We start from the raw sequence: 13,228 nt of genomic DNA, 5'->3' as shown, positions 1-13,228 counted from the left end.
TGTCACTGAACAGACTCTTCTGGTTGTTTATGGCCGTGTGCAGAGGATGCCCAGCATTGTTCATAATGTCCATCAGTTTCTTTAATGTCCTTTTCTCTGCCACTGTCACCAGAGTGTCCAGCTTCATGCCGACCACAGAGCTAGCCCTCCTGATCAGTTTCTCCAGCCTGGGTGAGTCCTTCTTTGCTGTGCTGCTCCCCCAGCACACCACAGCATAGAAAAGTACTCCAGCAACCACCGACTGGTAAAACATCCTCAGGAGCTTCCTGCAGATGTTAAAAGACCTCAGCCTCCTGAGGAAGTACAGTCGGCTTTGGGCTTTTTTATACAGGTGCTCTGTGTTGCATGACCAGTCCAGTTTATTGTCCACCCACAGCCCGAGGTACTTGTACTTGTTGACCACCTCCACCTCCTCCCCCTCTATCTGAACCGGCAGTGGACCTGCTCTAGACCTCCCGAAGTCCACAACCAGTTCCTTAGTCTTTGAGGTGTTGAGTTGCAGGTGGTTTGTGTGACTCCATGCGACAAAGTTCCTCACCAGACTTCTGTACTCCTCTTCCTGATCATCCCAGATACACCCCATGATGGCTGTGTCGTCTGCAAACTTCTGAATATGGCATAATTCAGAGTTGTAGCAGAAGTCAGAGGTGTACAGGGTGAAGAGAAGAGGGGACAGCACAGTTCCCTGTGGTGCTCCTGTGCTGCTGACCACTGTGTCAGACGTGATGTCCTTCAGCCTGACGTACTGTGGTCTGTCGGTGAGGTAGTCGGAGATCCAAGCGACCAGGCAGGGGTCCACCTCCATCCTGTTCAGTTTTTCCTGAAGCATACAGGGCCGGATGGTATTAAAGGCACTGGAAAAGTCAAGAAACAGGATCCTGACCGTGCCTTTTCCCCCATCCAGGTGTGAGTGGGCTCTGTGTAGGAGGTACAGGATGGCATCCTCCACTCCGACACCCGCCTTGTATGCAAACTGTAGTGGGTCCTGGGCATGTTGTACCTGTGGTCGGAGGAGGTTGAGGAAGAGCCGCTCTAGAGTCTTCATAAGATGTGACGTCAGTGCCACCGGTCGGAAGCCATTCAGCTCATTGGGCCGGTTCTTTTTGGGGACCGGGACGATGCAGGATGTCTTCCATAGGGCGGGCACTCTCCCCAGTCGCAGACTGAGGTTGAAGACTCGTTGTAGCGGCTCCCCAAGTTCAGCAGCACACGCCTTTAGCATCCTAGGACACACCTTGTCTGGGCCTGCTGCCTTTCTATTACTGTGCATAATTATTAGGCAACTTAACAAAAAACAAATATATACCCATTTCAATTATTTATTTTTTACCAGTGAAACCAATATAACATCTCCACATTCACAAATATACATTTCTGACATTCAAAAACAAAACAAAAACAAATCAGCGCCCAATATAGCCACCTTTCTTTGCAAGGACACTCAAAAGCCTGCCATCCATGGATCCTGTCAGTGTTTTGATCTGTTCACCATCAACATTGCGTGCAGCAGCAACCACAGCCTCCCAGACACTGTTCAGAGAGGTGTACTGTTTTCCCTCCTTGTAAATCTCACATTTGATGATGGACCACAGGTTCTCAATGGGGTTCAGATCAGGTGAACAAGGAGGCCATGTCATTAGTTTTTCTTCTTTTATACCCTTTCTTGCAGCCACGCTGTGGAGTACTTGGACGCGTGTGATGGAGCATTGTCCTGCATGAAAATCATGTTTTTCTTGAAGGATGCAGACTTCTTCCTGTACCACTGCTTGAAGAAGGTGTCTTCCAGAAACTGGCAGTAGGACTGGGAGTTGAGCTTGACTCCATCCTCAACCCGAAAAGGCCCCACAAGCTCATCTTTGATGATACCAGCCCAAACCAGTACTCCACCTCCACCTTGCTGGCGTCTGAGTGGGACTGGAGCTCTCTGCCCTTTACCAATCCAGCCACGGGCCCATCCATCTGGCCCATCAAGACTCACTCTCATTTCATCAGTCCATAAAACCTTAGAAAAATTAGTCTTGAGATATTTCTTGGCCCAGTCTTGACGTTTCAGCTTGTGTGTCTTGTTCAGTGGTGGTCGTCTTTCAGCCTTTCTTACCTTGGCCATGTCTCTGAGTATTGCACACCTTGTGCTTTTGGGCACTCCAGTGATGTTGCAGCTCTGAAATATGGCCAAACTGGTGGCAAGTGGCATCTTGGCAGCTGCACGCTTGACTTTTCTCAGTTCATGGGCAGTTATTTTGTGCCTTGGTTTTTCCACACGCTTCTTGCGACCCTGTTGACTATTTTGAATGAAACGCTTGATTGTTCGATGATCACGCTTCAGAAGCTTTGCAATTTTGAGACTGCTGCATCCCTCTGCAAGATATCTCACTATTTTTGACTTTTCTGAGCCTGTCAAGTCCTTCTTTTGACCCATTTTGCCAAAGGAAAGGACGTTGCCTAATAATTATACACACCTGATATAGGGTGTTGATGTCATTAGACCACACCCCTTCTCATTACAGAGATGCACATCACCTAATATGCTTAATTGGTAGTAGGCTTTCGAGCCTATACAGCTTGGAATAAGACAACATGCATGCAGAGGACAAAATACTCATTTGCCTAATAATTCTGCACTCCCTGTATATGTGGGTGTCAGTCAGTCCAGCTTGGCCCGGCTCCAACTGGTACAGAATGCTGCAGCTCGCCTTTTCACTCGTGTGAAGAAACACCAACATATTACTCCGGTGCTTGCTTCCCTTCATTGGCTTCCAGTGCGTTTTAGAATTAAATTCAAAATCTTACTTTTAACTTATAAAGTGCTAAATGGCCATGCACCGGACTATTTGTCTGACCTTGTGCAGCTGTATACGCCCTCTAGAGCAGCGGTCCCCAACCTTTTTTGCACCATGGACCGGTTTAAGCCTCAACTCTCGCGGCCCGGTATCAAAATAACTCACGGACCGGTACCTGTCCGACGCCCGGAGGTTGGGGACTGCTGCTCTAATTTTTTATTTTTATCTGTTGTTGTTATTAATGCCACTGTTTAATTGTTATGTTGTACAGCACTGGGCGATCGTGGCTCAAGAGTTGGGAGTTCGCCTTGTAATCGGAAAGTTGCCGGTTCGAGCCCCGGCTCGGACAGTCTCGGTCGTTGTGTCCTTGGGCAAGACACTTCACCCGTTGCCTACTGGTGGTGGTCAGAGGGCCCGGTGGCGCCAGTGTCCGGCAGCCTCGCCTCTGTCAGTGCGCCCCAGGGTGGCTGTGGCTACAATGTAGCTGCCATCACCAGTGTGTGAATGGGAGGATGACTGGATATGTAAAGCGCTTTGGGGTCCTTAGGGACTAGTAAAGCGCTATATAAATACAGGCCATTTACCATTTACTTTGGTCAACACCCTGTTGTTATTAAATGTGCTTTATAAATGAAAATGAAATAAATAAATGATTTTAACATCCATGTAGATGCTAAAAATGACAGCCTCAACATGGCATTTAATCTGTTATTAGACTCAATTGGCTTCTCACAAAATGTAAAAGAACCCACCCACCACTTTAATCACACTGTAGATCTTGTTTTAACGTATGGGATAGAAACTGAACATTTAACAGTGTTTCCTGAAAACCCTCTCCTGTCTGGTCCAAACTCTGCTTCAGGTCCCAAAGTCAAATGAACTCTGCGGCATCACTCAGAGTTACAAACTGTCTAAATCAGGAGTCGGCAACCTTTCTGATGATGAGTGCATCTAAAATTTCCTCAGAAGTCAGTGTGCCATATGACTGCATTAGCAATACATTTAATAACGCTCTATATTAACAGTACTTTACAGAATTATATTTGTTTGCAGATGTTGGCAGTTGGCAAATAGTTATCAGCTATTTTGAAACAAAAAAAAGACACTTTTTATCCATAACAGCAAATGAACGGTACAGCAGAAAATGCAAATGCTGTTTATGGTCTCCTCACAACAATGAAAACAAACACTGTTGTGACAGTGCTGTACACTCTCTTGCTGATATGATTTTTATACATTTTACATCAGATAAAAACTTTGGTTTTTGGTCTACAAAGAAAAGGATCCTGGTGTTATTTGTCTCTCAGAAACAGTTCATAACTTCAACTCATTCATGTCACCTAAAAGGTAAACCTGTTTCTCCATCACCTGTTCAGCTCTGATGATTCAGTAAGGACATCTCCTGGTTTCATCTTCATGTTTCCCTCTCACCACATATCCAAACAGACATCATGACCAGCAGCTTTACAGCTGTGGCTCCAGCAAACATCAGCTGATAGAAAGTAATATTAAATAAATTCTAACAACAGCTGATCAAGCTTAAACCTGCTGCTGTTCTTTAGTGCGACATCTGCTGGTTTCCTCTTTCTGGTGCCGATCAGCTGATTGTTGATCAGCTTCATGATTGAAGTAGAAACAGGAGAGGGAGGGGAGAGAATGAGAGAAGACGCAGAATAAATCCAGCTTTGTGTCTTTTTTCATTGTAGCTGAAGTCCGGGACAAACAGTTCCTTCTCAGCTCAACACGAAACGTAATAATTTCTCTGAATGCGGGGTGATTATGTTTGTACGGGACGGTTGGCAACTCTACTAACTAACCTTATGAACAAAATAAAGTTCACCATCAGTAACATCATAGCACCACCCAAGTATAGAAACTCCGTCATGCTAGAACGCAGTACGAGTTATTGTAACTGACTGTAAAAAGTCAGCACAACGAAAATAAACTCCACCTAAACTTGGTTTATATCTGACCCAGATAGACTGCAGGTCATAACTTCTGAAGTTCAGATCACCTGACACTCGGACCGGCGGCCGCCTCGGGTCTCTCCTCCTCCTGCCTCCCCTTTTCCTCATCCACCTGCTGGCCTCTGTGGAAGCTCCACCACAGCCACCACCAAACAACTGAGTTACATTTACACATCAGCCAACAACTGGCCAATCCACCACCTTTCAATGATTATACGTTGCAAAAAACCAAAACAACAAACAAACAAAACCATCGGCCAACCGGGCAAATGCCCGGTAAGCCCAATGGCCAGTCCAGCTATGATCGTGCCATCAGTTAACCCTTCGCGTGCCAGCTGTGGCACGCGTGCCCAGGGTTGCCGACCCCTGCACTAAATTCTTTCATCTGTAATAAAATGATCAGCGTTGCTGTTTTACCAGGTGTAACAACTAAGTTTAACATCCAGGCATCCATGAAAACAGTATTTATGAAGTTTAATGGAGTTAGAAGTTAGCAGGAAGTTAGCTCGCTAGTTTCCGCCTAAACATGACATAGCATGTTCTGACTGAGAGATTTCTGGAGTCTGGAGAAACAGTTTGCTGCTTTATAAGAAAGCCCTCCGTAAAGCCAGAACATCTTACTATTCTTCACTGATTGAAGAAGATTTTTGGTCTCTGGTTTTCCATTACTAAAGAAACCTTTAAAGACCTTCTTTCCCTCAACTAACGATGAAACAGGAATCATACTTACGGTGTCTTTGTGTGAGAAATCTATTGATAAATTACAACTATTGCTGGTATTATTCTTAATGTAGTTACAACCTTGTTATGATGTTGTTGTTGTGTTTGCAGGTGTTTGGTGAATCAGGAGGGGTGGACAAAGCCAAACTGGATGAAATATTCAGGATTAACAGCCAGGTTCTTGTCTTCTCGTTGTTAGTGGGATTTTAAGCACAGATGATTGCTTTGTGATGGTGTCATCAGTGATGATTTCACTGCTGCTGATTCACTGATTTTATTTGAGCTGATTAAATGAGCAATTCAAACATTTCAGCTGAAATGCTGAAACACTTCAGTGATTATTCTATGGACTGCTTACATCCAGTGTTCCCCTGGATTTTGCCTTTAAGGTTTCAGACCTTATTTTAGGTGGTTGTTGGGTGACATTTGATCTGTAAATGAATAACATGGACACTTCAAAGATTTCAACAGGTGACAAATCTCACAGGTGAGTCCTGTTTCCTACAGGTGTCATGTGAACAGGTGAGCTTCACCTCATCAACACAGTGTGCTGCAGACCTGATCCAGGAACACGTGCGGGATGGAGACACCGAGGGAACGCTACTCCAGGTTGTGGGCGGAGCCTCATCCTCCTGTCAGTAAACTTGAGTCTTCTTCTGTAAAGACTCAGATCAAAGTAAAAAAACAAATGTAATGTGTGGTAACGTTTTTTCTTCTTCTCTGTCAGGACACCCTCTGTGTCTTTTTTAAATTGGTGTTAGTTTTCTCTGGTCCCCTTCCCAATCAGACCAGGAGTGACATGTTTAGCCGCATGTTCTCCTTAAATTGCTGGCTGTCTGAGTGGTGTCCCAGAAACGATGTGGGCTTCATAGATAATTGGCAAACCTTCTGGAGGAAACCTGGTCTTGTTAGGAGAGACGGCATCCATCCCACTTTGGATGGAGCAGCTCTCATTTCTAGAAATATGGACAAATTTTTTAAAACCCATCTCCACTGAGACTGTGTCAGCTCCCAAACAGACAAAAAATTTACCAAAAACTCACAAAGAAAGAATAATACAGCAGCATAGACAGACACCCTCAATCAGGCCCGGCCCTAACCAATCTGGCGCCCTAGGCAAGATTTTAGGTGGCGCCACCCTACATTGGCAGTGTAGTGTATGTACTCACAAGAAACCGAATAGCTTTGTCTTTGACCTTTTTTTTTTTACTTAAAGAAACCAAATTCACAATCAGAATAATTAACAAGATAAAAAAATATATGAATAAATAAATGAATACAAAAAATAAAAAATGAATATATGAAATACAATAAATTTTACATACATAAACACAATAAAACGTGTCAACAAGTTGGATAAAATAAATTAAAAATACAATATAAATAAGGCACTGCACAAAACAAGATATTACTGTAAATAAACCAGTATGACTTTAACAACTATATTACAAAAAAGGGGATACTACAGAGTTCTCTAGTTGTGCTTTTTAATACTGCATTAACTAGAATGACTTACAAATTACTGTACACCACCCCCTCATCAACCTCACATCACCTGCTACAGCCTTACTCTCCTAGTGTCACGGCGAGTGAGAGGAGCCGTGTGGAGGAGGAAAAGGAGGATCCACACGCAGGCAGTCGTGAAGGTGTAAAAGGTGATTTATTGAACACAAAAGGAGAGGCAAACGGCAACACGGAGAACTAAACTATACTGGGAAACAACTAAAACTACAAAGCACAAACCTGAATGAAAATGAGCAGAGGAGAATGATGACGGACAGCAGGGAGAACACACGGGTGAGACATGGTAGATACACAGATGAGTCAGGGTGGAATACACAGACGGACCAGCAACTACAATGACGGAGGACACGACTTAAATACACACAGAGAAATACGGGAATTACACACAGGTGGTGGACACAGCTGGGAACAATCAGTAAGACGAGACAGAGGTAAAACTGAACACACTCACATGAGACGCAGACCTTCACAATAAAACATCACACGCAGGCTCGACATCGAGAGACAGACAGGAAATAACATATGAAACTAAACCTGCATCTTAAACCCAGATAAACAGAAACATGGAACTCTAATAATAAACATCATAATCATCATCATAAACACAACAAGAGAACAAGAAAACAATCCCCGATGTAAACTAAAACCCAAACATAATAAAACTCAAAATACTGGGTCCAACGGACCCAGAACCGTGACACCTAGTCTTTCTTGCAGCAAAGTCATCTACAACATCATCATATGACAACTGATTTGAGACCACATGATTTATGCTTATGATGGAAAGTCCACTGAGACGTTCTTGCATCATAGTAGATCTCAGGTAGGTTTTAATGAGTTTGAGCTTAGAGAAGCTTCTTTCAGCAGCAGGTACTGTAACAGGAAGAGTGGCAAAGATTCTCAGAGCAACCCACATGTTGGGGTAAATTTCTACCAGCTTCTTCTCATGCAGGAAGGTCAAGAGTTCCATGTTTCTCATGTTCTTTGATGGCAATGGTGGGAAATTCTGCATTTCCATTGCAAGTTCTGTGCCATTAATGTCCGGCTGGCTGTCATGGGTCAGAGTAGTACTCAGTGTTTGGCACTGCTGTAGCAGCCCTTTATTTTGTAAGTTGTGGAAATTGAGGAGTACTCCAAACTTGTCATTCACCTCTCCAAGGTTCTGAAATCTCTCATCAAGTGAAGAGATGGCTGTATCCACTACCACATTAAAAAATGTGGTTTCCATTTTTTTAAGTGCATCTTGTATGGGCTCATCTGGAGACTCATAACCGAAGTGCCTTTTGGTGGTTCTCAATCGCTTTTGTTTGAGTTCAGCCTCCACATTCATTTCTTCACACATCTCCTTTGCCGTTGTCTGTGCATCAGAAAATCCAGTGTTTCTGTAGCTGGTGAGGGAATCTTTGGTTTTCTTTAGCAAGTCGACAGCCACATCTAGCTGCATGGAGGCCGACTGCATGAGTTTACTCACATACTGGATCTTGCTGAGAATGTCATACCAGATGGCTGTACAAATGCAAAAACGATAGGATCCAATCTCCTCAGCCAAAGACTGGGCTTCAACACTGACCACAGGGTCTGTAGCTGTTTCCCTCACCTCCAGAAGAGCCTCTCTGACTTGCCGAGCCTGATATCTGACTGCCTCAATGCTTTTTATCCTGCTTTCCCATCTGGTCTCAGCCCATGATTTCAAGGTGGTTTTCACATGTTTCAGGAGAACATCCCACCTATGGGTGGAGGCTGAGAGGAGCTTGAATAATTTTGCTAAATGCCCAAAGTAGCCAAGGGCATCTGGTGAGCTTTTTGCAGCATCAGCTACTACCAGATTTAAAGTGTGGGCACCACATGGGACCAAAAAAGCTCCTTTTTTGAAGCAACCTTGCCTGAACACCTTTATTTTTTCCCTTCATGTTGGCCCCATTGTCATAGGACTGTCCTCTGCAGTCTTCAAAAGGAATGTTAAGCTCCTCTATCCGTTTTAGGATGAGAGTTGACAAATGATCTCCTGTTGATTCCTCTGCAACAAGAAAGCCCAGGAAATGCTCTTTAACTTGTGGTATGTCTTCTCCTGACACTATCCATGTGGTAGATGGCCCAGGGGTGGGATTTAGAAACTTCAACAGTGCATCTGAAGAGAGGAGTATGTGACACCACTGAGTATTAAAGTCTAATAATAAAAGCATATGATTCCAGGAATAAAATGAAATGATATAATATAAATGAAAAACCAAAGAGATATATGTATGATGTTAACTGATATGCAAATTAGATTAGATTCAATTTATTGTCATCATTACAGTGAAATGCTCATATGAGAATGTTATGTTATGATTATCTTTGACCGAATCACAGCAGTGCTCATATTAAAAAACAGCATTCCCTCTCATGTGATATTGCTTAATTAACATTAATGATGTGCGCTTTAACAACTAGGCTTACAACTATAATATATACAGGGGTGGAAAAGTGACTAGCTTTGACTTTGCTTAGGCTGCTGCCCCCGCGACCCGGCCCCGGACAAAGCGGATGAAAATGGATGGATGGATGGATGGATGGATGGAAAAGTGACTATTACCTGCAGGGTAAACGTTAGCTAACCAGAAGGCAATAACAATGTAAACAAAAAACACCTGGTTAAAAGATGAATACAAATGAGGAATGGTGGGAAAGGTGGGAGTACTGTAATTACCTAACGTTACATTATTATTTTCCATAACAATTTAGCCCCCTCCACAATATTAACTGACGTTAAAACAGTTAACTAGCTATTTATTGATTAGCAATTAGCGAATCATGTAACATTAGCTTAATGCTAAAAATTTAGGTTACTATCACATTCAGACAAATAATTTCATGTAGGCTAACGTTACCTACCTCTGTCTTTTTCTTGTTTCTCCTCCTCTTCTTTTCTCTTTTTTCTTCCCTGGCCACCTGACAGTTTTGGCCGTTTTGACATCTTGTGTTGATTTTTTGATGTGGTGACGTCCAAAAGGAACCATGATACGGGAAGGGAGGGGGCGCATCGTGCGGGGAGGGGGGGGGGGGCGTAATGTTGTAACAAATAATATTTCTATTAAATAAGCTTTACTTTGCATTTTAATTAACGTGGGATTATTTTTTGTATTTAGAAATAATAGTACCAACTTTTTTTTTTCTTTTCAACATTTGTGGCACTGGCGTGGCGCCCCCTGATGGACGGCGCCCTTAGCATTTGCCTATACGGCCTATGCCACGGGCCGGCCCTGCCCTCAATGAATAAACTGACTTAACCACAGAGCACTTCGCTCTCGCTCTTCAGGCCTACTTCCTAGAGTATTTAAAAGTAGAATGGGAGGCAGAGCCTTCAGTTTTCAGGCCCCTCTTCTGTGGAACCAGCTTCCAGTTTGGATTCAGGAGACAGACACTATCTCTACTTTCAAGATTAGGCTTCAAACTTTCCTTTTTGCTAAAGCATATAGTTAGGGCTGGACCAGGTGACCCTGAATTACCAGTTACCATTGCTCCATTGTCAATGGCAGAGGTGTAAAGAGTACTAAAATATTTTACTCAAGTAAAAGTACTATTACTTTGCTGAAATTTTACTCAAGTACAAGTAAAATTACCTGTCTAAAAATGTACTCAAGTAAAAGTAAAAAGTAGCTCATTTAAAATGTACTCAGAGTAAAAGTTACATAGTTACGTTTCTGTCAGCAGGAGGACAGCCGCTTCTGAGTAGTGCAAAAAAAGACAGTGGGATATAAATCTCAAAGTAGTTCTTTTTTAGTGAAAAGAAAAACTTTACAAATTAAAGTGCAGTGGCAGTTAAACTCCATCTTTAACGTGACCTTAACGCCAATTTGTTCTACTACCCATCATTCCCTGCAGTATTTCCGAAGCGCAATGTTTTTTTTATTTTTAATTTACTCAGTAGAGGGTGTGATTGAAAACGTAGCGAACTACAAAACTTTTAAAAAAATATACTTAAGTAAAAGTAAAATTACAGACTTGAAAAATGACTTTAAAAAGTACAAATACAGAAAAAACTACTCAATTACAGTAATGCAAGTAAATGTAATTCGTTACTTTCCACCCCTGGTCAATGGCCATGACATTTTGCATATTAATGACCAAGACACTGACCTCACAGCCCATTGTCCATTCAGTGGTGCAATAGTCAGTCATTACTGTTTATGAGGTTGGAAACTTGGAGTCAGCCGAGACTGAAGAAGTCACCTGGAAACACCGAGATTAGAACCACCTGAACCTGCTGAACTGTTAAATTGCATTCAAAAATAAACAAATAAAATAAATGAATAAATAATGTTCAAACAAAAAAAAACAACAACTAGAATTTAGGAGAGATGAAAACAAAGAGAAATGCAAATGATTTGAAAATAAAAATGAATTAAGTATGCCCCCTCTGCTTGGAACCCTCCATTACAGCAGTCTAACTTTATATTCACACAAACATGAATACAGCTATAGACAAAGATCTTAAGAGCTCTGTCAGCTCCTTCCTGCTTTTATAAATGACCCTCAGGTCACTGGAAACTGTCCCTGTGCAAGAATCTAAACTGAAAGGATCAAACTCACTGTGGAAACAAATGGAAACTAGACTAAATTCAGTAAATCAAGACAAAACATAAACTAAAAACAGTGTTTTTGCTGTTTACTCATTAATGAAGGAAGGTCAGCTGCTGCTCCTGTTTGTGGTTTTCTACCTTCACACATATTCAGTCGAACATGGATGTGAACTGGGTCTCTTCATGACTTTAACCCAGCTGTCAGCTGTCCTTCTGTCTCGTGTCTCTAATACTGTCGGCTCTGGGTGAAGCTTTTTCAGACGAGTATTGTTGTGACGTGGATCAATATAAATAAAGCTGAACTGGACTCTGCGTCACTTCTCGTTGGCTGTTTTTCTTCTTTTCTGACTAAGTAGTCTCACACTTTTCTTGTAGGCTGTTAGGAATAAAATGGTTAAATAAAGCTGTTTTTGTGTGAGTTTTATATAAACATTGGAATTGTGCTCGTTAAGAGTTGGCACTGTGCAATGAGGGTCAAAAGTCCATTCAGAGCTGTGATTAAACTGAATTACTGAGAGTGACATGTTGAGCTGCAGAGGGATTTGCAAACATCATTACTGGTTAGAGTCAGGGGGATATTTTTCTGGGCCAGAACTTCCCGGACTTGGAAAATAAGTAGAAACAACAGGCTGGATATCAGGGAGTGAGGTGTTTTTTTCCTTTTTCCAGGAAAAGGAGCAGATGCAGACGACATCAGTGGTGGATGCAGTGCAGGAGAAGATCCAATCGGCTGACTGCAGGACCAGCTGCGTCATTCCCAAGAGGAGATAATAATACTTGTTTTTGTTGTGTTATAAAACTGTATTACCTGCTCACAGGGTCATCCTTCATGTGAAGCAGACAGCTGTAACTTGCAATTTCAACTGCTGAAATGATTTCAATCTTTTAAAAGACAGTCACTCACCTGGATTCCTTAAGCAAAGAGAACGACCGCTCATGCTTGTGTGCTGCATGCTTGTGTGCTGCATGCTTGTGTGCTGCATGCTTCTACTTTCCAAAACACTGTTTCTGGTGGTAAACTTCCAGTAGCTTGGCTTCTCTCACCCCTTTCTGTCCCGGCCCTGACTTTGAGTACAACATGGGACATTTTTTATGACAACATTTTTTAGCTGCCATCTCAGGCGCAGTCTCCCTTTCACTGTGTTGTCAAGCGTCTGTAGAAATGGGAATCCCAGGTCCGTAAGGCTGTTTTGTTGTACTAGAAGTCTTGGGATTTGTCAGGTGCAGCTTTGCAAACCTAAGTCGTGTTCTTTTAGAGAGAAGATACCAGTGTTGGGGAGTAACGGAATACATGTACCGCCGTTACGTATTTAAAATACAAAATATGAGTAACTGTATTCCGTTACAGTTACCGTTTAAAAAGGTGGTATTCAGAATACAGTTACTTTGTTGAAATAAATGGATTACACGGCGGTACTTTCCTGTTTCATTTTGTCGCGGGTCAGGACTGTTTGGGTTTGTTTGACAGCTACGTTCTGTTGTTCCAGGCGGCAGCGTTACAGTTGCCATAGTTACAGGGCGACGCTCTCTCTCTCTCTGCGACTGTGTGTTTCCTGGGTGAGAGAGCGCCTTTTCGCTGTTGTTGTTGTTGTGCTAAGCTAACAGGCAGAATGCTACAAGCATAGCTCTAAAGAATGTTGCATCATGGGCAGTGTAGTCCGTGCTGCAGGGAGAA

At 42.7% G+C, this 13,228-nt stretch overlaps 1 protein-coding gene across 1 annotated transcript in view; it reads left to right on the top strand.

Annotated features, from left to right (window-relative positions):
- LOC146629797 (sodium channel protein type 4 subunit alpha B-like) overlaps positions 1 to 12,324 on the top strand; it is a 58,682-nt gene extending 46,358 nt beyond the window's left edge. Inside the window, exons 30-32 of the mRNA XM_085357151.1 lie at positions 5,579 to 5,644; positions 5,975 to 6,076; positions 12,223 to 12,324. Of these exons, the coding sequence (XP_085213277.1) occupies positions 5,579 to 5,644; positions 5,975 to 6,076; positions 12,223 to 12,324 (270 nt within the window). The remainder of the gene's footprint in view (positions 1 to 5,578; positions 5,645 to 5,974; positions 6,077 to 12,222) is intronic.
- Positions 12,325 to 13,228: the final 904 nt, after the last annotated feature.

The sequence above is a fragment of the Diplotaxodon limnothrissa genome, linkage group LG7 (assembly GCF_057381915.1).
Source record: "Diplotaxodon limnothrissa isolate DT_005_m linkage group LG7, D_limnothrissa_male_GT1.1, whole genome shotgun sequence".
Lineage (NCBI taxonomy): Eukaryota > Metazoa > Chordata > Actinopteri > Cichliformes > Cichlidae > Diplotaxodon > Diplotaxodon limnothrissa.
Note: the sequence above shows the minus strand (reverse complement) of the source record. Positions and strands in the feature narration are given on the sequence as shown.